The following is a 26,468-nucleotide window of genomic DNA, read 5'->3' as shown; positions in this document are numbered from 1 at the left end:
GTGCCATTTTATGTCTTTGATGTATGATACAAACTATGTTTACAAGTGTAATCCTAACATCAATCCGATATTTTCTCAACACTCCAGGTCGGCATTATTTGTTGCGAGTAAAATCTTGAAAACTGTGTCAACTGTAAGGAGGAGACTCGCTGGACACCTTGTCAGCATTGTCCGTAATCAATTAGTTTGGGCTTCTGGTTGTCAGCGTGGACTAAAACAGCTGTTCCGAGAACACGCACATTGAAAAATACTGCCTCAGACAAGGAGCTCTTGGTAGTAGTTCTTTCTTGGGTTGAGGAGTCTCCACAAGAGCACAAAGGGGTGGGGTATAATGGTACAATACTCGGGCTGGCTCTGTACTCTGGGCCCAGACAGAGTACCTGTCCTGTTGCATCACATGTAACTTGCACACACAAAAAAAAAAATCCAAAAAGGAAAAGAAAAAAAACGGCAACCGTGGGTTTTCGTTATACTAAAAGGAGTGCTTATTAGAACATATTCAAATACCTATTGAAGCATAAACATTTTTTATGAAAGTCAAACTTTTCTTTATTCTATCATGACCTACATGTTCATTTTACAATTCCCCCCCCCCACTTACAAGATCGATAGGTATTTCATCCTCAGAGAGAAAAAGAAAAAAAGTGTTCCCATAAAAATGGGAGTCACTGAGGAAAGAATGGATGTTAAAATAAAGCCATTAAGCTAGCAATTACAGTCTTCATAGGGTAAACAAAGCTCACGAATGACAGAATAAAACTTGGGTAAACTTTGCGTTATGCAGAACTTCTGCAGGGTAAGGACGACGCTACAATGAGGCAGAAAAAGCCTTCATTTCCTAAAAAGGACCAACCAATATCTAATGAAATGTCAGAGCAGGTCAACAATGTGGAGAACTGAGCAGTAGCACTTCAATGGGTCCTATCACTCACAGTATTCAGGGAAATAGTTTGTAGGAGACCAAAAAGTCAGTAAAAGGAGGAATTGGGGAATTTAGATATAAAAAAAAGGGGTATTTTAATGACCTGCTTTTTAGAAGAAGAAAAAGAAAAAAAACACACACCCCTAACATTTCATAGAGGCTGCAACTCAACCAAACGACAAAGAAAAAAAAGACACAGAGAAAACAAAACATGTTATGGTACATTGTTCTTGTTAAAAGATAAAGCTGCACTCTTTCCCTTTGTGAGGGAAGTAATGCAGAACTGCACTACCTAATACCACCCAAGGCCAAAGTGTGGTAGAAATATACACAGGTACATAAATATAAAAATTTGCCCAATCCAAACATTTTTGCCAATTTAAATGTTTTCTTTTTGCACTCACATGACTGCATGTGTTCCGTGTGTTTGTACAGATGTCATATTTGTGCTTGTATGGGTGTGTGTGGAGCTTTGTGTGAATATCCTCTGACAAAACAACGTGCACCTCTCATTTGCAGAACCACATGCTCGTCAAATCCAACTGGGGTGAGATTTGAGGGAGGGAGGGAGGAAGGGAGGGGCACAACTGAACGGAGCGCAAGACGTAACAAACGGAGAAATTTACAATAACGGACGGTAGATAGTAGATTGATGCAAAGGGGGCGGGGGCTAAAGTGAATTTGAATACCATCTCCATATACTGTACAATGCACTAATATGATTAGGGATGCCAACAGATAAGCCATGAAGTAATTATCAAAAAAGGGATTAGATGTGAGAGGGTGGTTTTAATGTGGGTGGGGTTCATCTGAAATGTTTTTAAATATTTCATCACTTCCTATTTTTCGGAGAGGGCCAGTTGCCACGCCGATCCCCGCGGTTGCCACCTCCATTACCGGGTCCGCCAGAGCCGCCACCAGGCGGCCCTCGTGGGCCTCTTCCTCCGCCTCCTCCAGGGTTGACTCTCCGGTTCTGTCGTTCCATGCCAGGACGCTGGCTTGAGAAGCTTCTTTTATTAGCTAAAGGCTCCTTTCCTGTCATGTCACGGTCGACCACGCCTCCACCTCCACCTCCGCCGCCACCACCACCCCTTCCCAGGTGGTGGGGATGGTGAGAAGAATAGGACTTCTTTCCTCCTCCCTCCCTGTCTCTGAACTCTGTGAAGTCGCTGCTCTCGGAGGCGGTCTCCCACTCCTCGTTGGCCTGGTCCGAGTTCTGGTTGGTGAAGTCAGGGGACTTTGCTCCATGGCTGTGGTGGTGCTGGGTCTGCCCAGCGTTGCCCTGGTTGTAGTGGTGATGGTGGTGACTATTTGCATTGTTAAGATGCCCGCCCCCACTGTTATTGTTGGCCGTTAGTGTGGTGTTGTGGTTAGCATTTTGAGCATTGCCCATCACAGGAGCAGAGATGGGGGCTCCTCCGTTACTGTCCTGAACTGAATTCAGGGCTGGAGAGGAGGGCCTTCCTCCCCCGATGACCCCCACTTCGCCGTTGATTCGTGCGGCGTTCTCTCGCTCCTTCAGTCTCCGGAAGCGGGGGGGCTTATCCTGCTGATGCTGGGATCGCCCGTGACGGCGACGTCTAGGTGGTCGCTCAAACCCACTGGGAGGGAACCCACGGTTAGTGGGAAGAGGGAGTGCATTTGGCCCTCCAGAGTTTGGCGTTGGGTTGGTTGAAGCTTGTTGGTTCAAAACTCCTCCATTTTCAGTGGAAGATAAGGGGACAGGAGCTGCAGCGGGCAAAGACGGCTGAGGGGGATTGGACCCCTGACTTTGACTTGCTTCAGCTATCTTGTCTTTCTTCTCTCCTCCATTTCCTCCCCTGCCAAAGTCTTTGGGCCCAGAGGTTTGTGGCGGGCCTTGCTGCTTTCGAGCCGAGGCTGATGACTTGGAGGACCCACCGTGAGATGCTGAGCTGGATCCAACCCGGTGTCCCCCAGGTGGTCCTCCAACATTGCCACCACTTCTGTAGACATTTCCTCCTGCACTACCTCCACCTCGGCCCCTTCTAGAGGGCACACCCCTGGGAGTGAAGATCCGGGCCTGGGAACCTCTAGCCGACATGTTACTGCTGCCAGTAGCGTTGGCATTATCAGAGCCATTCCTGGTGTTGGGTTTATGGTGGTCTTCCTTATCCGAATGGTCACTTGCACCACTCTCACTGCCAGTCTCGGAACCTCTCTCCCTCCTCCTCTTAGGGATTTCCTCATACTCTGAACCCTCACTGCGGGTTTCACTTCGGTTCCTGGCCCTGGCTGGGTTATGCTGGGACCGATCCTGACCATGCCTGCCACCGCCCCCCTCGGCCTTGGCCTCATGATGGTGTCCACCGCCAACAGATGGGCGGTAGTCTCTGCCGCTCCTGCCACCCATTCTGCCCCGACTGCCACCAGTGGGGCCAGCAGCGGCCGTGTAGGTGCCACGGTAACCACGGCCACGCCCATAGAACTCTCCCCCTCGTCCGCGACTGGCTCTGCTGCCTTTGGCAGGAACGCCATGGTGGTGGGAGGGGCCCCCTCCTCTCTCAAAGGAGCGGTCCTGGTCTCTGTCCCGGTCTCTGTCCCGGTCCCTTCTGGAGGAGGACCCTGAAAAACCTGAAGTGGCGTCTACATCTTTTGGCCCTCTACCAGACCCGCCTCCACCACCTCCTGTGGATCGTTCTTTTCCAGCATTCCTGGGTTTAGCTGCCTGGGCTGGTTCATCTTTAGATGGAGCTGATGTGTTCTGGGAGGTGGAGGAGGCTTCCTGCTTCATGGAGGTGGGTTGGCCACCGTCTTTCTCTTTCTCTTTCCCAAAGCTTGTTTTTTCTCCATCAGCTTCCCCTCCATCCCTCTTAATTTCCTTCAGCACTGGTTTCTTAATGGGGCCAGCCCTCCTGTTGGCATTGCTGCCTCCGGTCTGATGGGAGGGTTTGTGGTCCGATGGAGTGTTGGAGGAATCCTCCCCTCCACGAGAGTTGTTTCCACCTCCTGCATTGGCCCTCCTACCATGAGAGGACCCACCACCTGTATTGCTGCTGCCAGGCCGTGGGCCCCATTGGGTCTCGGTCTTGTGCTCCCGGCCACCTCTTTGGTTTGATTTAGGATGAGGATGAGGGTGCTGCTGCTGCTGCTGCTGCTGCTGAGTATGACTGCCATGTTGAGAGGGCGGTGGGCTAGAGGTGGAATGGGGAGCATTTGCCGGCCCAGTTTTCTCCTGTTTCACATGGCTGCTACTGCTAGCACTGCCACTGTTGCCTCTTTCACTACGACTGTGCCCAACGACAGCTTCACTCTCTCTCTGGGATGGGTGATGATGATGGGCAACTTTAACATTGCCATCTTCCCTGGCAGAGGAGGAGGAGGAGGAAGAGCAGGAGGATGAGAGTGAAGGTTGGTGGATCGGGGGAGAAGAGTCTGTCTTCTTAGCAGGGGCCTCAACAACTCTGTCTCGGCTGTTCTCTGGCTTGTGGGGGTGGAGAGAAAAGTGAGGCTGCTGAGGGTGGTGGCCGTGATGGTGGTGGAGGTGAGAGTTGCTCTCAACAGGGGGGTGATCGCTACGACCGTTGCGATCGTAGTGAGGGTGTTGGGCTCCCCATATTTGTCCTTGCTGAGACCCTCGTTGAGGCCCTTCTTCCTGGTGGGTGTAGCCATGCGGCTGATTTCCCCTCTCCCCCCTCTGCTGCTGCTGCTGGTGGGGATGCATCCTTGCACCCTGGTCAGGGAAGTTGCTGAAGTTGCCCCGCCCACTCATGTAGTGATGAGGGTGGCTGCCTCCCTGGGCCCCAACTTGAGTTCCAACTGGAGGTGGTGTCTGATTGGATGTCCCAGAGGTGGCGGTGGGCTGCTGTATGGGTCCCAATCCAGCCTCCCGCATGCGGTGTGGAGGAGTGTCACTCCTAGGATATAGAACGAATACTGAATTAATCCGTCAAATTAAAAAGGGTCAGTTCACCCATATTACAAAATAACCCATTTACCCATATCATTTGTATTTGGAGCATAGACAGTATGTAGAGGTTGGACACAGTATTATTTACACCTGTACAATCTAATAAATCCATTAAAAAGCCCTGAAATAAATACCAACTTTGGAAAACCTTTAACATTGTTCTCAGTACATACTGTAGAATGTGTTAAACTTAAATATCCTTGTATATCCATACCTGGGCCCTTTGGCTACATCATCATCCTCCAAAGCCTGTTTCTGCCTGAGGGGTGATGTTAGCCCACGGCCCTCCGCTCCACCAGGGAATACCTCCTGCCCCCAGGCCAGTTTAGGATCCATAGGGGGGGTCCCACGATGAGGGTGCCCTGGGTGCTGGTGCTGCCTGTCAAAGGGATCTGAACCAGATCCCCCCGAATCAGACCGCTCACGCCCAATAAGCCCTGGAGTAGTAAATAAATACATTTAAAGAAAATATTTACACAGATACTGACAACAAAACAAGACATTTTGTTACTAAACTGTAATCACTTCCACCTGTGTGCTAATGCACTAACACCTGAACTATTGACACTGTAGTATGGTAGTATTACATAATTTGAAACAGTGACATTTTGATTGATTGTAATATCTTCAAAGCATTTCATTAGATCCAAATGATAATGTCCCATCCACTCACCTGATGGGTGCATGCCTGCTGAATAGTAGTCCATAGGTGGAGGGCGGCCCTGCATCATGCGGGGGTCCATGTAGGGCATCATCATCCAGCGGGGGTCGAAATTCATTGGCAGTGGTGGAGGTCGGACCATATTGCTGGGTTGATACATGGGTCCACCCTGCTTTGGTCCGGGCCCCGGCTGGGGTGTTGAACCTGGTGAAGGACCCTGCTGCGGCTGGGGGGACAGCTGGCTTTGTGAAGCCTGGCTGTGCTGCTGCTGCTGCTGTTGTTGTTGTTGTTGTTGCTGCTGCTGTTGCTGCTGCTGCCACTGCTGCTGCTGCTTCATGAGCTGCTCCTGAAGAGAAATACATGTGAAACAGAAAACATAGCACCCAGGATGTTTAAGAACAGAAATATCAGACATTTGTATAAATGCATTAGTATCAAAAGATGTAGCTGTGGTGGTTAATTTTGTATTAATCTGTATATATATATATATATATATATATATATATATATATATATATATATATATATATATATAAAAAAAATAAAAAAAGTTCATCGGGAGGGATACATCTAGAATGCAAATGACATTCAAGAAATACCTGTACAAACAAGTACAGATCCTAACCTGTTGCTGCCTCTGAAATCGAGGTGGAAGAGACTTCTGGTACTTTGAGTAACCCTGGCCAGGAGGACCACCGGCTTGACGTACTGCTCCCCCTCCAATGTTCTCAATCTTCACTGAGTCCACTCCTCTTTCACTTCCTGCACGAATGTGAGGAGTGCTCATGGTCTCTTCCTTATTTTCTCCCGGTAAAGGTACGTCCAGCGTAGGCTGTTGTGGCTGCGACACAATCGGCTGGGGACACTGTTGGGCTTCTGAACCAAGACAAGGTTGTAGAGGTTGAATCAAAGCTCTTCAACAAGACATGGACGCTTTATTTGAAATGCCATATTAAAACACTTTAGGTGTCGAGAAAGCCAAATCACATATTAGTGATCCAAGCAATTTACACCTGAGAAACTCACCTGCACTGGAGTCATAGCTACTATTGCTGTTGGCTCGCTGTCGGTCACCGACTCCAGGACTGGACCCCGGCTGGACAACCAGCAGTGGAGACTCTTCAGGGTCTACACAGGGGGATGGGGGCTGGCTGATGTTGGGGGAGGCAGATGCTGAAATAGATGGACTAGGGCTGTCTGCTGGGGCAGCTGTAGAGTTTTCATCCAGGCTGGGGCTTTTACAGTTGCTTCCGCCACCTCCTATGTTGCTGCCCTGCTGCTGCTGCTGCTTCTCATCCAGCCTCTTCAGTTTCTCTGCGCAGGCAGCGCGCCTTTCCTCCTCCATCCTGCGTTCTTCCTCATCTCGGCGGCGACGAGCTCGCTCCACAGCAGCAGAGATCTCCGTGGAGGACTGCTTCCTGCGCTGACGCCAAGTCTCATCCTCATCATTTTCCTGGGGTCCAGGGACCAGTAGGCCTGGTTGGGCAGGAGGAGAAGGGCCTCCTGGTGCTGGCTGAAGCTGGCTAGGGACAGGTTTCGCCGGGCCTTGAGAGGCACCCTGATTTTGAGGCCGGTCCTGAACAGTTAGAAAATATGATTGCTTCATCATGCAGCTTTCAACGCTATAGATAGCATTACTAAAATAGTCATGAGAAAAATGTTCAACGAATGATTACATCAACCGAAAACAAAACTCAAGAGGCAAAAAGCGAACTTAAAACTCAAGATGACTTTTTCATAAGACCTGGGGCGGTGGATGGGATAATGATAGAAATGATTTGTCTATGAGGCGCTATACAGATGGCTACCTGTCGGTAAAAGGAGTAAGGCCCTTGTCCAAGAAGCGGCCCTGGTGGGGGGGAGGACTGCTCCCGGGGAGCCCCCAATCCAGGCCTGCGCCCCTGTATACAGGCAGACACAGTTAGCCATGCTCCTCCATAGTAATCTACACTGACAAAAACAAGCATACACATACACTAACACATCTCTGCCCACAAGTCTTTGCTCAACAGAATGTCCAAATTGTTTTTAGACATTGCATCTTTTCACAGCTTGAGCACTGCCTGTTTTAGGCAACACCTGTTGCTACTGGTTAGCACGCTACCTGGTAGTTGGTTGGTGCTCCCTGACCCCCCCGGCTGCTGCCTCCCTCCTCGGCACATCCTGGCTTGCTGGAGGGTTGGGGGCCATTGTCAGCATTAGAGGGAGGAGTGCGGCGGCTATCTCCGCCGTTGTCTGAAGCTCGAGAGCGAGAGGTTGCAGGAGGGGCATCCTGGGACCTCTGCTGCTCACTGAGGACAAGATCAACTTTTGTTAAACTAATTATAGCAGCTTTTATAATATAATCACATTGATGCAAAAAAACAACAACTGTATCGTCTTAATCTGAAGTGATATCATGATGAATGTACTTGGTCACATACCACGAGTCATTCTTGCTCTCGGTTCTCTCCTCTTCTCCCTCTTCATCTCCTTCATCATCACTGAACTTCAACTTGGCGGAGTAATCAATCTCCTCATGAGCCCCTGTTAAGCAAAACAAATCCCATCAGAACCATGTTTATAACAAAAATCCATTCAGCACATTATTAATCATCTTTCACTTTTTATGGACCCAATCCTCCAACCTCTCCTCCTCCAGAGCCGATCACAGTGACTGACTCTGCTTGAATCAGCAGGAAATAGGATATGCAGAATCATCTGAAACGTTAGAAAGCATCAACCTGACTCGCTACCACTATGCCTTCCCCTCATTAATCATTAACCTGAAAATGTTCCACTCATATATACCAATAACATTTTTGTTCCATCTTACATTTACAAAATATTAACATTGATTCAAGATATACATGTTACCGTAATTTCCGGCATATAAGCCGCTACTTTTTTCCGCAGGCTTTGAGACTGCGGCTTTTACAACGATGCGGCTAATTGATGGATTTAAATAGGCTAACTACCATAGTGCAGTGTTTTAGGTTTTAGAACAAGGCCTTCAATGACGTGTGTCCACATCAGATGAAAAAAAGTGTCCCGGGAGTTCCTGTCTGACCCGTGCATGTATTGAACACGGCGCTGCCCACTACACGGCGCGTTCATACAGACTGTCATGTGTGGACAGCAGACGCTCACTCTGCTATACGGCCGATTTCTTTGCACTATTACAGGCATGGAGGTCACACGGTGTGGACCGACCTGCGGAGCTGTTTGTTACAATAGCGTAACCCTTATGAGAAGAGACATATGGTTTACCATTTTGTATTTCCCACTATTAGCAACTGTAAAGTCACAAAACACGCCGCGCGCGCCCCGTGAACCTTCGCCTCTCCAGCACCATCTGCCTTCTCAGATGCAGCTCCAGCAGAACCTCCAACAGAACCTCCAGCCAGCACCCACCCGTGGCTGGAATCATCAGGCTATGTTAATCCCTTTGACAAGAAGGATATGCGCGGCCACTGTTCCATGACGGAGCGCTCGCGATGTTGTGCACCCTTGTTGTCCAAATAACCACCAAACAACCGGTGTATGATTAAATACGACTGCATATTATTATTTTTTAAGTAACACAGCAAGCATTTAACTCACCACATGCCCGTAATCCTCTGTGCGAAAGGCGTCATTAGTAAAATCCACCAGCAAGTGATCAGTAAATCCACCAGCAAGGTAGGTTCTAGGTAGCAGCTAGAAGTTTCTAGTAGCTTTGTGCCCCTTTGATTGATCACAGCGCATGTTAATGGTCACGCTGGCCCGCTGACCAATCCTACATTTACGCCACCTCGCAGGCCCTGCACGTCAAAGAATCCGCCCAGTTTGTCAAACTAAAGATCTGATTTGTTGAAGACTACGGCGTAGTCTAACGTCCGCAGAAACGACTCGCAGACGTTGGTTGCGTTAACTTGCAGGTTTATTGCACTACTGTTCCGAGTTGGCAACAGGCTCTTCGCTAACAGTTGCTCCGGCGTAACAGCTAACAAGCTCAACTAGCAGCCCCACTCGAGCATAACATCAACAACACAAAGTCACTTCCTCCGACGAGCGGCGAGAAGTCCTTTACAAAAACTGGCCCCATGCGAAAAGCAACTTTTTCTCAAATCTGCCAGTGGATCCTAACAGCGTGGAGCAGTGTCAAAGAATCCACCATCACCAACGGGTTCCGAAAGGCTGGACTGCTGCGTGATAAGGAGGACAGCGGATTTGCCTCGGGAGGAAAGTGACATTGAGAGCGCAAACGAAAGAGAGACTGAGTGCAATGAAGCAATTCTGAGGCTGTTTAATTCCGACACTAAATAAGAGGACTTCAATTGTTTGTGCACAGGAGGACGATGGCGATCAATTACTTTTTCTGGTAGGTTCCTATATTTTCGCCGAAAAAATGTGTGACGAAGTAATTACAAACCTTCAGGCTGTTCAATTCTGATACTGAAGACAACTTTAGTACTGTTCTGAAAAAAAGCATTTGCCGTATGTATGTACTAGTTGTGGATGTTACCGGCATTTATTTAATTAAAAGTTTTTAAAAAATCGTTCCTGTAACATCTTGCTGTGTTAATATATCATGTTTCAACGGGGACACCTGCGGCTTATAGACAAGTGCGACTAGTGCATGGACAATTTATTTTTTCTTTTAAGAATGAGAAGGTGCGGCATATATATATATATATATATATATATATATATATATATATATATATATATATATATATATATATATATATATATATATATATATATATATGCGGCCTATAGTCCGGAAATTACGGTAGTTGCATATCTGTGAACAAGCTTTTTGATTTACCTGCCCAGCCGTCATCTCCATCATGATCCAACTCGTCCAACTCCTTCAGGTCATCCTGCTTTAGGATAGGTGGTCGCTTCACAACCTCTCCACCTCCATCACGTGGGCCTCCCTGACCCCTGCTGTCATGACCACTCTGCCCACGAGAGAACCTGAAAGAGGGGAGGAGGTGAGTGATATGTTGAAGGTACAAAAACAAATGACAGGTAAAATGGGATTCACCAGGTAAATAAACTGAAATAAAGTAGCACAACATAAGCCATAAAATTAGTATTGTCAAAGAACATACCTTGGAGGAGGCCCTTCCCCAGGTGCCGGGTACCTGAAGGGCCCCTGAGGGCCATACTGGGCCGGGAAGGGCATGTACATCTATAAATAAATAAAATGTTCAGATACAATTAACTAATCATATAATGAGGAGAACTATTTTAAAGAGGACATGAAAAATGCATGGCATTGGTAGTGACCAATTATATATTAAAATCTAAATCAGATTGTAAAAAGTTGCTAACCCTCTGGGGGCGGGGCCCACGGCGTTGCGGGCGGGCAGGTGTTTAAGTTTTTAATAAAATTATATCATCACAATAATACATCACAGAGATATGGTTTCAAATCTGGCGGATATGGTTTCCACTTCCGCGTCTGAGCATCTGTACATGGACGTGTCTTACGACGTGTGCAAAGCTTCAATGTGAGTCAGAAGATGCCAAGCAAAGAGTCCTGAGCAAAGCTATAATGGAGGGGACTGACGGCGCAGCTCCAGTGCCTGGAGGATTCGCTAACAAGGAGCTAGCCGGAGCTAGCCGGAGCTAACGGGCCAGATAGCTGGCTACAGCGTTTCTGTGAGACTGAACGGTGAGTAATCAACTGTTGTCCCTATCACCGTTAACTTTCTTACAGTGAACTTAGTACGACCAGTAGTGTTGGACCTCCATTATGTGTTTGTAAGACCGTAACTAACGTTTGTTTGTTGACGATATCTTCGTAGCGTTAGCACGTCACTAGATAGCGCCGTTTTGGATGTCTCTTCTGTGTCTACGACTGAACAGTGCATACTCAACTGTTGTCTCTATCACCGTTAACTTTCTTTCAGTGAACTCATACTGACTAGTATTAATGTATTTTACAGAGTGGATTCAGAGCTCCGAGGGTCCAGAGGACAACATGCAACATGCAGCTGCAGCAGTCTCCCTGTCCGTCTGCCTGCCAACACATCACCATAGCAGGCCTCAAAGCCAGCCACAGCTCATCATCCCCACCATATAATAATACATTTGGTTTTTGACATTTATCTACATGTGTCTACCATTTTATTCATATATTCCACTGCTTTTGTGAACCTAAGACCTTTGGTAAACCAATTTCCATCACCAAAACCGCTATACCACATGAGTAAAGTTATGTTTTCACAACAAATATGAACAATTTCCAAAATCAAGATTACATTTTTCAGCTTTAGTCATATTTTCTCTTTACACTTGTGCCAATGGTGCCTCATTATATAGATAGCTGAGATTCTTCTGTAATTTTTGTATGTATGTATCATATGCAAGTGACTTTAAAAAAAGGAAATTTAAAAATTATGTAAAATCTAGAAAATGACCCCAGAGTGTTAAAACCAAAGATCCGATTTGCCATCTAGTTGGCAAGTCGCCATGTTGGAGTGAAGTTTAACTTGGTTGACTGCTTCATTAGTTGCTGCAGTAGTCTATTGCCTTTGACGTATGCAGGAATCATATTAAAATAACAAATGTCATGAAAAGAAGATGCAGCCTGAGCAAATTCGGCACACAAGTAAAATATATATATATATAAATATATATATACGAGCCCTGTAGAAAAACTTATATATATATATATATATATATATATATATATATATACATATATATATATACATACACTCGAACATTGCCTGAAACCAAACAGGAAAACTTACAAAGGGAGGCATGATCCCTCGGTATTGGGGGAACCCAGGCCCAGGGGGCTGGAGCAAGCCAGGGCTGCCTGCGGGAGGGTTCCTAGGTGGCCCATGGGACTGAGAATTTGGAAGGGGGAACCCAGCTGCCCCATCCATTACCAGAGCCCCAGCAGTGCCACCCTCCACTGCCCCCTCCCCAGACAGGGTGGGCGCCAGGGCGCGGCTCCCACCGTCCCGCCAACTTGTAACGTCTGAGGACAGTGAACACAGGAGAGGGCAGAACGGTCAGTATGTTTTAAATGCTTTTTAAAAATGAAATACGGTCAGATATGCAAAAACCACTTTAGAAAGACAACACATCCTTTCAAATAAGCTGCTTTATCTGGAGTACAAAATTATTTTCAGTTAATTAAGTGGGAAACAATTGTTTATTTTTCCTCATTTCCCAATTCAATTTGGTGTTGGCAAGCGCATACCAACCACAGCATAGAAATACATCAATATTTATACACTCGTGTTGTGCATTTGCAACAATGAATTAATAATTAATAGGCAATTAATAGTGGGCACTCACTCTGGGGGCGGAGGTTTGGTCCGGGCCCATACAACTGATCTGCAGTGCCCTGTTCTCTGCCAGCTTTGTCCTGGTCGCCAGCCGCCTGCAGGGTGGGAAATTCCTCGCGAGAGAATGGCGACTGTAGGTTTAATGCCTTTCCACCTGTAGAAACAGCGTGTGATGTTGGTGTTTTAAGAGAGGGCCATGTGTAAGGAAAAGCTTATTCCAGTATATTTCTTATGAGACATATACAAAAAGTAGGACTCACCATCCCCTTGTGTTCCATGTGTAACACTGGCCTGTGCCCAGGACCTTGCCCCTACGGCCTGGGTTGAAGCTGCGGCCAGAACCTGAGAGGGTGGGCACGCGCACACACACACACGGTCAACTATGGCCGCCATAAATGATCTCCATTATCAACTGTCAAGAGTGATTTTGCGTTCATTTTACTGGGATGATCTGTACCTCGGAAACTGGCGGGGTTCTCGGGCGGGTCGGTGCAGGTGTCGGTGAAGCCGCAGGCTGCTGCGATTCCGGCTGCGGTGCCGACAATGCATCGGTACTTAGAGAAAGAAAAACGCAACAAACAAGAGTTAGTAAACAAAAGAGCCTCAGCAAAAAGAAGAACGTTAAAAGGGATTTTTAACTCTACCAAACGAGTAAAAGTTGAAAATGTGTTTGATTAATTTGACTCTAATGGAGTCATTCACCTCTTTGGGTCTGCTTGTTCCTGTTTGCTTGCCCATCCTGTGCCGTCTTTGGGAACGAGTGAGACGTTGGGATCGTTGCCTTTGTTCTCTGCCTTCAGACTGGGCAGGTTGGCAGGGGGTGGCATACGCCGTGCGGAGGCAACTTTACCGAGAGACTGCAGGCCATGGCGGGGGGGAACTTATATGGGAAACAGAAAGGAGGTCATTAGCACAGATGGACTACTGAAACCTGAGACCAAGTCAATCTTCTGGGTGCAAGGAGGTTGCTGATGACAGAATTAGGATGCTGAACAACCAACAAGGCTAGTGGCTTGATAGTTCCAGTCTGGCGAGTCTGATGAATATGGATTATAAAAATCCTCTAGATGTTATTAAAAACCTTCAGCTAACCCACTTCAATTAGAGTTTATGGATAAGTATTAGAAAAGTGATGCTCACAGAAGCATGGAAAAGCCTTCAGATTAAGAAAAGTGAAGCTGTGCTGAATATCAATCCCTCATTTGTTTCCTTGAGGCTCTGAGAAACCGCAGCAGTACATGGCTTCACTCTGTAGGATGAGGAAGTCTATAGTTTGGAAACGGGGACAGCTGCTTAGATCAAGTGGGGAGCTACTGAATAAAACATCGACTGGAGAGTCAGCAAAGAAGTCAAACAGCGTCCACAAGTAAGCCTCTGTCTTCGGTCAGGGTCAGTGGCTCCCAGGCTCCACTGACATGTCATGGCTTGAAAGCCAGTCACCTTCTAGACCATGCATGAATACTTTGTATATGTCTACAGATGATAAACAGTCTAATAGACAGTGTTATTTGTTTTTCTCAGAAAGACAGGTGTAAAGGCGTACGACTAAAAAGTTAATACATATCCTTGATCCCTAAATAATATGAAAAGCATCAGCAAAACCAGGTTGGCAGGCAGTTGAGAGATACAGCATATCATCCATTTCCTGTATTGGAAATCAGCACCAGAGCTATTAGGGAGACAGCGGGCTAATGCATCAAAGTTGCGGTACTTTGTGTCAGGAGACAACACAGCAGAGCCAGGCACTTTTAATCACACAGCCTATGGGTAAATCCAGCTGTGCGTAGCAGATCTGTTTCTTCCGCCTGATCTGATTAATTACATAACAGGTCACACATCTAGTGACAAAACAAAAGTGGCAGAACGTAAACAGAGTCTGAGTGGCAAGAGTTATTGAAAACTAATACCCCGGGAAGAAAGACAAAAAGGCCAATCCAGTACAGTGAATGTATGACAATGACAGCTTGGAACAGACAGAACCAAGATACTCACCAACAGGCTTTTGTGTTTCAAGGCTCTTTCCTTTGTATGTATCAAACAGGTTGAGAGACGCATACTTGGTTTTGCCTTCCTTCCCCTTTGCAGTTTGCCCAGAGCGCTCTGACATTGCGCTGTCCGCTCATTGAGTATGGTGAGCCCTGAGACTGGAGAGATGACAGAGGGAGGCAAAGACAGAGATCGAGAGATTTGACACCAGCTATACTCAGAAAGTGAGAGTAAAAGTTTGGATTGTACAGGTAAGCATTTAAAACAACGAGCAAAACAGAAACTATTTTGCAAATCAACATAGCCTAAACAAATGTAATGTGATCCTTCAGATTCAAATAAGAGATTGGACAGCTGAATTTATGTGGTACAAGTCATATGATAGAAGAGATGTTCCTCCATTTCAACAAATAATCAATCAACTAATAAACCAGATATGTGGCATTACACAATTGTATATTCCACACTGATGCCGTTTCTCTTGTGCACCAAATCACAAAGCCAGTCCATAAAACTACACACATTTTCTGTTGATCATTGTGCACCTCAATTATGTAAATCTAGAAGTTAAATATATAAAATAATAATAATAATAATAATAATAATAATAATAATAGAGAAAACGCCTCTTAATGTGTCCATACTTAAAACATTAACCTCCAATATACCATCTTTAAAAAAATAAATTAAAAGACCATTTGTGACATTCAACATTAACCAGTTTAGTAAAGACATTTTGGCTGACAATTCAAAGAATTTTAGAAGTTAAACAACTTAAACAATATGTGGATTTTACAAGTTACATGACTGTAGAATCTGAGATTAAAAGGCCTTCTAGAATACTTATGTTAAGCCAAGTCAGAGACTACATAACGGCCATTTTCGTATTTGGCTGTTATAGATCAGCACCATTTACTTTGCTCCACCCATGCTGCTTGCACCGTTTACCTACTGGACAGTCCTGACAGCCAAATTCTTACTGATACACTATGAAAGGTGTGTTAGGGTTATCATGGCCGTTACATCGAAATATGTGCAGCTTTCCAATGAATAAATTCTGGTTCTGCGTCAGCTTTTTGTTAGGTGGAATAGCACTGGAAGTACTCAAGCATCTTCTTCCTAACACACAATTCAGCTAGAAGAGGTTCAGCGTCATGCCAGCATAAATACAGTTTAATGTGAACAGACCTAGTGCAGTGCATGACTACACACCTCATCACAGGAAACTCTGTACAAAAAAAGAGGAAAGGAGCCATGGTCTCTATGGCAACACATGATAAATGATATTCTTCTACGCCTTTCCTTGGCTCCATGGCAACTACCAGGCCTTTAACTTGAACTAATTTTACTGCACACCAATAAAACACATAGATGACATCTGTCCAATTCGGAGGGATTTGGCTGTATCCAGCAGGTCAAACAGCTGCCCCCACTCCATCCAACTTCCATTAGGAACAATTACTGAGAACAGATTATTCTCCTCAGATTATTATGCAACAAATAACATTAGTAATTACATCCACTTGCTTTCAATGAAGTGGTGAAAGAATGCAAGCCAATCCATATGGTGCATGGCCATATTTTAGAGCTGAATAACAAGTCTAATTTAATAGATAGCTGCAGCCAGGGTCATACCAGCAATGTGATGAGCAGTGGTGTGACCATGTTTTAGCCAAACCATCAGATTTAAAGGATCCCGATGTCAATGAACACTAAACGACCCGAACGTTAAGCCAACTGCATTTCACTACGCACTGATAATCCTCATATTGACAAAACGCAAGATGTCTGCAATACGCATGTCACTATAAGTGCATGAACAACTGAATACCGGCAGCAGCACTGCATTGTGCCTCAATGGCGAGATGAGATTAGAAAATTAGGTCGTGGGATGGCTGGTTAACTGCATGTTGTATGGGGATTAACGGGGGCCAGCAGCTACACTACCAAGCCATAACTGCAGGAATATATACCAGAAAGGGGCCTTAAAAAGCTAAAGCCAACGATAAACACGAGCATGTGTTAGGGATGGGGGAAACAGCAGAAATTGTAATGACCATAAATATGAATACACATAAACGGCCGAAGCTACAGACGTACAAAGATATCTGTATTCCAGTGCTAACGTCGGAAAGCTAACACAAGGCCCTGGTGTTCACGTTGGGAGGGGGACTGCGTTGATGTTTTATAATGCATTCTCGACACCTTGCGGTACCAGTAGCTTCTTGCTCTTCAACCGTGTGGAGGTACTACGTTTTGAATCACACACCGACATCAAGACTGAACGCTTTTGTGGTTGCTGCTACGTTGTTGCTACTCTGTGGTTCGTAGGAAGCACAGGGCAACGCAAAAAAAAGGTTTTATTGGGAGAACAAAACAAAATGGCGGCGGTGACAGGCCCGGTGCATTTTAACGTTAATATAACCGGTTGTGAAGCACAACTTGGCTCAAACTAAGTCTACGTGCCATCATAAAGCAAAGGTTACAATGCACTAGCATTATGGGCGAATACAGGCTTATCGTTTTGAAAAACATCGTTTGAAACAGACAACAGTTAACTACCGTCGGTGTTAATTGACAGTGTGTGAGCTCGAGCTACACCAGCTCGGTGTCTTCCAGGCTAACGTGTTCATCCGCTAACATTAGCGTTATAGCGCTCAGTGGGTCGCTGTAGCCGATACACGACATTATGTAACGTTACCAACGACAAGACCGAGTGGCTCGAACATGAAAACAAGTCCGGTTATTCAAACACACACCCGTACAGTCGCTCCTTTGATGTACGTTAATAAACACGCTAGCTCACCACTCAGCTCGGCTAATGGGCTCGACACACTAGCAATAACAACCGAGACACTTTCCACAAAGATAAGACCGTCCTTCCACAAAACATCCTCTCGGGTAACGTCAAGCTAATTCCGTGTCAAAGGGCACTTGTGATTTCTGCTCGAGTACAATGTAACTACTCGGTGTTTGCGTGAACCATGCTACATTTCCCGGCCACTGACCTGGTCTTGTCCCGACTTGTCTCGAGGTTGTATCGCAGAATGAGGTTAGCTAAGCTATCGCGTAGCTTTCTAGCAAGTGACCCAGCTAGCTAAGCGCCGTGATCCTCCTGCATCGTCAAACACACACACACACACAAACACACAAACACACACACACACACACACACACACACACACACGGTCTTTGCACCAGATCGCGCGTAATAATTACTATCAGCACTATATAGATAGAGAAGGGAATCGGCTTACTTGCACTCCTTTTTTCCCAAAAAATAAATGAAACGGGAGAAAGAAAAGTGTAATATTGGAATCGATCTGTCATCTAAAGAGCCGTCAACGGCTACTGGGAAACGTCGTGAGATGGAAGCCGTTTGGGACCTCGAGCATGAGCGTTACTGTCGCTAATTATGTTGGTTTAAAAAAACGCGTGGAAATAAACGTAAATAGGGCAATTATCAAATCCTCGTGGCTTGAGTGTGGATTTTTTAAACGGATGTTTTTTTTTTCACTCAAAATGTTAATTTATCCACCATCTTTAGATTGTCATAATACACTGTGAGGAATGAAGATGAAAGATCAACTTTATATTTTGGCAAGCAAAGAAAAACTGCAGTGAAATAGTTAAATCTACAACAGAGAAGGAGAGAGCATTGTTGTCAAAACAAAGAGGGTATCTCAGGTCACACATACTTGTACAATGTCTGGGAATGTGTTGATTTGCAAGACGAGTGCCATTAACAAGTTAATAGTAAAATCTTCAATTGAAAATAAAATATTTACTTGAATATAAATATCCGAAAAACTTTTGGAATGATCAGCACACTCATTTAAATTCTTTATTTTTTTAAAGTACTTTCAATAAAAGTGAAGTCAGAAGACACTGGTAAGGTGAAATGATCTCATGTCACTGCATTTTTCAGATTTTCTTATCTTTCTTCAACACTTGTTAAAAGCAGTTTCCCATTAAAACCCATTTCGTCTGCTGTGTTGTAATCACTGACGATTAATTTTTGGAGAATTTGGGATTTTTTTTATCAAATCATGAATGACTGCAAATCAGCTTGGCTTTGCCCAAAACATGTTAAGAGTTAATTTAATCATTCTACAGATAGTATAGTGTAGTGTAACCCAAGTACAATGCTTGTAATACATGGTGATTCTGGAAAGAAATGGGCCATCTAAGGAGCGTGGAGTTCCGACAAAATATTATAATACATTCTGCACAAGTTCGGGTGAGGATACTTTGGCTACATTATGTACTTACCTCTTCATTCACACATTCAATCTAACTCGGCATTTTACTAAAATCGTACTCCAATATTAAATCACATTCGGCGATTCACATTCTTTTTACACAATTTCTGGTTCTAAAACGGCAGAAACAATTTTGGTCAGCATTTAATTCCTGGCACACTCCCCTCTTAATTAAAGCAATACTTTACAAGCACAGGCCCATGGAACATTTGAAAGTACGCTACTTCAGTATGAAACTATATTATTTGAAAAAATAGAAATGATTTCATACCAGTGTCAAACATACAGCAACTCAGGTGAATTAGATTAAAGGAATAGAATAAAAGATGTACTTGAATCTATATTGTATTAACACCGTATTCAAACTACTGAAAGTCATTATTATCCTTCGTCGTGAAAGACTGTGATGTGATACTTTACTGTGGTATTTTCGCCTCAAAACAGCATGACAAGTCCTGACAACAGCAAGTCTCTTGCTTGCTCATATCTTCTCACACGGCGAGTAACATATCCAAAAACTGGAACATGGACATGTGGCTTGGTTCAGGTGTGGTAATTGTAGAGAAAAGAAAAAGAAAATAATATTTTGAGACACAGCCCCAACACAACTGTTCATTCGTTGTCCCGAGCATCCCATTTTCCCACTCTCAATATCATGAAGTGAGTTTAAAATGTCTTTTTTCCTTCTTCTTTCTGAGAAATTCCTGAGAGTAAACGACAGCTTCCTCTTTTTCCCTTTCGCGCCAACATATCTGGAATTTGGGAGACGAACACAAGGTGAAACAATTAAAACAGGAGGCAGATTAAACAGTATACCAATGAGTTGTCCTGCATCGTACCTGCTTACCTTCCTCCCACGTGTTCTACCGGCCACTAAACAAGTGGATCTTGGCGAACGAGATGGTCTCCTCATAGCTCTTGTAGCCCTTCTCGTAGATGACAAAGATGTACCTCTTGTCGTCCGCAGAGCCGCTGTCCAGTGATGTGATGCTGGAGTAGCCGCTGGGACCCGCCCAGATCTGCATGGCTTTTTTCTCCCAAGAGTTACCATCAGTCAGCGACCAGCGTAAAGTCAGGTTAACTCCTGAGGGGTACGAGGCAAGACGTTAGCGCATGTATTAATGATACTGAGGTAAACTGATTGTTTTGGCATGCAGCAGCCGCTGTGGTGGAACGTAACTTAGTACATTTACTAATGTTTAAGTACGGTACTTCAGGTACTTTGAGGTTAAGTATTTCCATTCTAACCTACTCTGTACTTACACTATTTTAGGGGCAGATGTTGTCCACCACATTTATTTAATCGCTATAGTTACAAGTTACTTTAAATATTAATATTCATCATTAAAAAAAACACACGTTTAAGTGACAATATATCTTGCGTTGTTTTATATTACAGAACCAAACGCCATATCAAAACTAGAATGAGTACTTAATGGTTGAATGCCTCTGCCAACTTGTCAAGTTGCAGTTTACAACCATGTCTATCCAAAACGTCATCAACTCATTATTTTATCCGAAGAGACACTGGGTGTGAAATTGTCATAATTAGTATATGAATTCTTGGGTTATGGCCCAAAACGTCTTTTATGAGGTCATAGTGACTTTTGAACACCAAAGTCAGATCAAATTTGATGAAATTCGAGAGATATCGTGTTCGTGAGAATCCCCCAGAATGAGCTGGAAAGTGTTGCGTTTTGAGAGGCCTGCTGGGCCTGCTGCCACCGCGACCCGACCCCGGATAAGCGGCTGATAATGGATGGATGGAGAATGGTACAGGCGGAGGGACGGACAACCCGAAAACATAATGCCTCCCGCCATTTCTATAGCCTGCGAGGAGGCATATTCATAAAATGTATAAAATGCTGTGTTAATATGTCTGTGATAATATTCCAATAATAGTATATCTATGATAATAAAGTAAATACATCTTGCTGTGAGTAATTTTGTACTTTTGAATGAGGGACATTGATTTGAAACAGAATGGCATCGTGACACAGGTTAGGCAGGAAGAAGAAGAGACTGTTAGTGTCGGCGGCTCTTACTGTGCTGCTCATTGGAAGGGTTGGTGAAATAGAGCACGTCGTCCTTCAGCAGAGCTCCGGCTGCTACTGCAGGATCCACAAGCTCGTAGTCAAAGAACAGACTGTCTATGGGCAGGGTCAATCCGCCGTCAAAGCTGCGTACCACCATGCGACACCGACAGTGGTAGTTGTTCTGGTTTCGCACGTTGACAACGATGCTGCCGTCTGTCAGCTCCACCGGCTGCAGGGGCGCACAGAGGGCCAGGCTTGACGATTATGCTCTATTATTTAAATATTCATTGACTGGTACTTGATTAATTATTATGACAACTGTGTATCACGGCAGTGAAGATATCACACAATGGTTAAGATAACTGCCAGGTGTTTTTTAAAACATACATTTTCACAGCTGTGTTACTTTTGGCCTCTAGAGGGCAGAATAACTCCATAGCAAGCTGACCGACACATCCAGCAGAAACAATGCAACATAAGCATTCATCAGGAGTCATATTTCTGATCCTCTCGATCTTCGTTTAGCTTTGTTTGTTTGTTTGTTTTTATGCCTCCAACTCCTCTTTTAACTGCTAGTAATTTGACTTTCTTCAAAAACTAAATGCTAACTTTGTCTGCTGTTTGGTGCTGGAGACGTTACAATAAAGTTTCATCCTCGTGAAGGCAAAGGAGTACACCTTTTTCCCCTCCTGGTATTTCTGGCTACAGGCGATTCGTTAGAGGATAACATGAAGTGTCCCTTTCAGCAAACCTCTTGGTTCCTGCAGTGAGCATGACGCGATCCGCAGGCAACAGCAAACGTACCTGGCACTCGTCGGGGCTGAAGTCCTGTGCCCTCTTCTTCTGGTTGTAAGGGATGCTTTTCAGCGCGGCGCCGTTGTACCAGTTTTGTCCGTGGTCATCACTCAGGATGCAGAAAACTCCATTTCCCTCCAATGTCCCATGCCCACACACCACCAACCTCCCCTTAGCTGGGTTGTAGCGCTTCTGTAGTGCAAAGACACCAAAAAAGACACCATGAAAAAAAAAGGTGTAGACTCAAACATATAGTTCTGAAAATGATTTAAGATAACTCTCAGAGGGGAAATTCAGGAAAAGAACAAGGTAAGAGTGACACCTTGTCAGCAAGAATAATATACAACATGATTAAATAACTACACTTGTATAGTATATGATTATATAGTATATGATGAAAAAAACAGAACAACATGAACATACTATAGTATGGAATAGTATGTTTTTGCTCTAGAAAAAGATAACACATCATTCTTAAAAAAAGTTCAAAGTAATGTGTAATGCTACAAAGACATTATCTTCTAATAAATATCCACAGTGCCTGATCCTGAGCTATTCAGATGCTCAACTCAGACTATAAGCAACTCATTTGCACAATTACAAAAAAACACCCTCCAATTATATAATGATTCTATTGCTGCAAACATCTCAAATGTGCTGCTGTCACTTTTTTATGCATTCATTGTGCCTTTTTTTATTTTTAAAAGAAGACAAAAATAAAAAGCTCCCCATCCAATGTATTCTATTTCTAACATACAATTCAACAAGGCACATATTAGGAGAAGTAAACATTTTGCAGGTTTAACACAAACAAAATTTGAGCTTTTTTTGTGGCATTAAGCACTGTTTTTCAACTATACCAATACATCTGTGATGGGTCAATAACACAGACTCTACCATATTATTCTGACACTATACAAAAGTCTGTGGCCTCAGAGAACTGCCCAATCTGGTTTCTTTTACAGCTGATAAAAGCAGCATGACACACCTCAGTTTTTTAGCAGATCTTCTCACCATGATTACCATAGACATTTCTGCCTTTAAAACCTCTCGCCCTGTACATGAATGACAATATGTGAGGTGAATACAGCACATAATTTAAATTATATCTCACGTTATAACTAGGAAGCTGCTCAGCAGCAGCTTCTCACGTCGTCCTGTACCGTTCTGTCTCACCTGGATGCCGAACCCCGGCCCGGGACAAAAGCTTTTCACTCCGAGCTGGACCGACAGGTTCCTGGGCTGGCTCCAGCTGAGGCCGTCGTCCACGCTCTCCACCATCATGGTGCTGGACGGGGAGCAGTGATAGTGGTTGAAGCAGAGGACGTAGACCACAATCACCAAGCCGAGTTCCTCGTCCACCACCACGGAGCCCAGGTTCAGGCCGTCTATTTGCGCTCCATCATCGATTATGAAGGAGGTCGGGGACCAGGTGGCTCCTGGAGGGATGGAGCAGGAACAGGAGAGGATTCAGACATAAATCAAGACTACTTTTACACCAAATTCTATATGTTTGCGACATATTCTAAAATAAAAATACATTCCTTGAAGTATTTTGGGGATTCAACTTTCCCCTCAAACATCTCAACATCAGTTTATTTTCCTTTTTCATGCTTAAATTTGGTTTTAGTCTCTTTCTATTCCTCCTCTCTTGCACACTTTGCTGTAAGGTAGTGATTCAAGCCATTTATTTTACAGCGATCAATGCATGTATTTCCCCCTGTCTCTTGTTGTAATTGTGTTGGTTCGTCTATTTATGCTCCTGTTCCTCTCCCTTGTGCTCATGGTCGGTTACCTGGTCCTGTTTCATGTTGTTTTGCATGTTGGCTTTCCAGTTACACATTTTTGGACTCACCTGCTAAGTAAGTTTTGTTTTGGATATTTTCCAGTTCTCATCCTTGTGGCGCTGGCACCACAGTGGCAAGCGTGTGGCAGGCGTCAGTCAGCTGCCAGTAAATTGGCATGTCTCTCACTAGTCGTGGCACTCCTGTGACAACAACTGGCACTTCTTTGACGAGTAGTGACGTTCGCTTGCTGCTGTCCTGGCACCTGACTGACTCCTGCTACAGACTTGCCACAGACTTAATACAGACTTGCTACAGACTTGCCACAGACTTGCCACCGTCAGTAATTGCACTCGCTGTCTCTCTTACTCCCCGTGTCTACCTGAGTTTGGGTCTATCCCCAGTTGTCTTTTGGCCCCACCGTGTATTACTTTTTGTGTCACTGTATGCATATTCAAACATGTACACTCTTAAAATCCTTTTTAGAAATGCCTCTAAAATAATGTGTCTTTATTTTATAGAAACGATCAGTTTGGACAAAGGCGTAAATGCAAATGTTTTTGTCTTGATGCTTTTATGTTTTGTGTGTTTTATACTCTCAACTTTGATCTTATGTGCAATCAGATCTGTGTTGCATAACGAGGGCTTTTTTTATTATCCTCAAAGTAAAGTTTGGAATAAAATAGTTTTGATTTCAGCACTGAAAGTAACGTATGACATTGGCTACAGTTTAGGAAACCTGGTATCAAATTATACCCAGCTCCAATTTTAATAATGCAGACATTTTGTAGTCTTTGCTACTTCTTCCTCTGCAGCCTTTTTTAGGAAGTAACATGTTTCCTGTATGTTAGCTCATGTAAGTTTACGTTGAATCGAACCAGGTCTTATCACAAGGTCCACTTGCTTGTTTAGCTCACTGAGCAACACTGTATTCACGTATGAAGGCCACACCATGTGGCTGAAAGCTTCAGGAAAAAAAAAGAAGCAGAACTTGACCGTACTTATTTTTGGTAAAATTGTTTACTTCGATAGTCAACGTGGCTGAAAATACTGTTTATTGATTAACTTGCTCATTACTTTTTAAAACTTAAAGTTGTAACTGACGTTTCTTGTTCTGTTTTGACACAAAAAGAAAACAGAAAATGAAGGTACGGTTGAGTGATTGCAAATATTTGTTCTACTTTTCTCTCCCTTTGTGCTGATTGAATATAGACGTATAACCTGTGTGTGTGTGTGTGTGTGTGTGTGTGTGTGTGTGTGTGTGTGTGTGTGTGTGTGTGTGTGTGTGTGTGTGTGTGCGTGTGTGTGTGTCTGATGCAATGCCTGTCGTGGTCACCCTTGCCTTTGTCTGTGGACCGCCGCATTGCAATGAACTTTTGTCCCAAGTCGTGGTCCGACATCTTCCTGGCCTCTGAGAAAGCCAGCAGGCTTCCTTTTGGGGTGAAGCTGAGCAGGGGGATCCTGTAGGTGTTCACCTCCCCCTCGAATCCACTCACCCACAGCAGCTGCTCTTCATACAGCAGAGGGACAATCTGGACAGCGAGGAAAGACGAGACAAAAACATTAAAAGAGAGGCTGACTAGGTGAAAGAGTTCAATATCTGTGAGCAACGCCAGTCAGGTGACACAAGCAGGTGATAATCACACTTTCACATCAGGAAGCTTTTACTGTATTGATATATTTCAGGCTGCAAGAGCTCCATTTAGGCTTCCAATTTGTGGAACTATATAATTTTGACCTTTATACTTCTGCTTCACTATACTTTAATAATGTACTTGGCATTCCACTACATGTATTTAATCGCTACAGTTATTGGTTAAGTTTCAGATCAATGTTTTACACACCAAAACATAATCAGAATATAAAAATGCAATGTTTTTTTATCTCCGTACCTTTTACATTAATACATTTCCCAATGCCAAATGCACAACTGTAAAATACATGAAAATGAGTGAAACACTGATGTGATGTGAAAAAAACTGTAAAAAAAAAAATTGACTTGAATACATTATCATGCTACCCAAAGGTGTGTATATAAAGCTTTTAAATGAGCTATATCAGCTATAACAAAGTAGTTTACATGTTATGTATCAATAATAATAGTAAAGTAAAGTAGTTGTATAACGCTGACTGATACGACATTTATATTTCCAGTATTTCATGGTGTGGTAGGTCTATCGCTACTTTTAAATTAAACCGCATCCCTCCACTCACTATTAAAACGTGAGTGCATGCGTAGGCTGGACACACAGCAGTGTTTTGTGGCCTCGAACAAGTCACTTTGATCACTGAAATCAAGTTGAATCCACATTTTTGTCAGCTTCTCCAACTCGTGTACCAACAACAGGGTAACTACATTGTGTTGTTACGTATGTGTATGATACGATGTTGACTGCGCATACCTGTTTAGGGCTGAAGGCACAGACACACAGAGACAACAGGGAGAGCAGCAGCGGCAGTGCAGCGAGTCGGCTTCCTGTCTCCATGACGGATTCACGTCCTGAAGACTTATTCTTTATTCCGGCAGAGAAATAACATCCGTTATTACAGAAGTATAGAGGAGTTTAGAAATTAATCCACAAAAAAAGGACAGTCAAAGGCGGAAAAGCTCGCCTCAGCTCAAAACACCACAGCAGCATACAGAGCGAGTAAGTCATGTGACCAAGGAGGGCGGTCACATGACGACCGTCCTTATTTTCCGTCATGCACCAAAATAAAAGAGGAAATGATTAATACTCAAAATGTAATACATTGCATAAAGACACACATTTATGTATGTGTGTGTATATGTATATGTATGTATATGTATATATATAT

The 26,468-nt window shown here is 44.2% G+C and overlaps 2 protein-coding genes across 2 annotated transcripts; both read right to left on the bottom strand.

The window, feature by feature from the left end:
- Window positions 1–465: 465 nt before the first annotated feature.
- Window positions 466–14,895, bottom strand: prrc2a (proline-rich coiled-coil 2A; the record flags this gene model as incomplete). The annotated part of the gene is made up of 16 exons (XM_079231574.1): window positions 466–4,797; window positions 5,065–5,287; window positions 5,524–5,857; window positions 6,137–6,387; window positions 6,538–7,087; window positions 7,320–7,412; window positions 7,616–7,802; window positions 7,935–8,037; window positions 10,304–10,455; window positions 10,593–10,672; window positions 12,243–12,475; window positions 12,799–12,942; window positions 13,049–13,130; window positions 13,246–13,342; window positions 13,491–13,668; window positions 14,781–14,895. The coding sequence occupies 16 exons, from the start codon at window positions 14,893–14,895 to the stop codon at window positions 1,755–1,757; spliced, it is 5,865 nt and encodes a 1,954-aa protein (XP_079087700.1). The 3' UTR covers window positions 466–1,754.
- A 3,715-nt stretch (window positions 14,896–18,610) lies between these two features.
- neu1 (neuraminidase 1) lies at window positions 18,611–26,137 on the bottom strand (the record flags this gene model as incomplete). Its single annotated transcript, XM_079232477.1, has 7 exons — window positions 18,611–19,788; window positions 19,884–20,120; window positions 21,082–21,301; window positions 21,877–22,059; window positions 23,044–23,306; window positions 24,988–25,183; window positions 26,054–26,137. 6 exons carry the CDS (start codon window positions 26,135–26,137, stop codon window positions 19,900–19,902), a joined length of 1,167 nt encoding a protein of 388 aa, XP_079088603.1. The 3' UTR covers window positions 18,611–19,788; window positions 19,884–19,899.
- Between the last annotated feature and the right edge of the window lie 331 nt (window positions 26,138–26,468).

This window comes from Taurulus bubalis (assembly GCF_910589615.1).
Source record: "Taurulus bubalis genome assembly, chromosome: 16".
Taxonomy (NCBI): domain Eukaryota; kingdom Metazoa; phylum Chordata; class Actinopteri; order Perciformes; family Cottidae; genus Taurulus; species Taurulus bubalis.
Note: the sequence above shows the minus strand (reverse complement) of the source record. Positions and strands in the feature narration are given on the sequence as shown.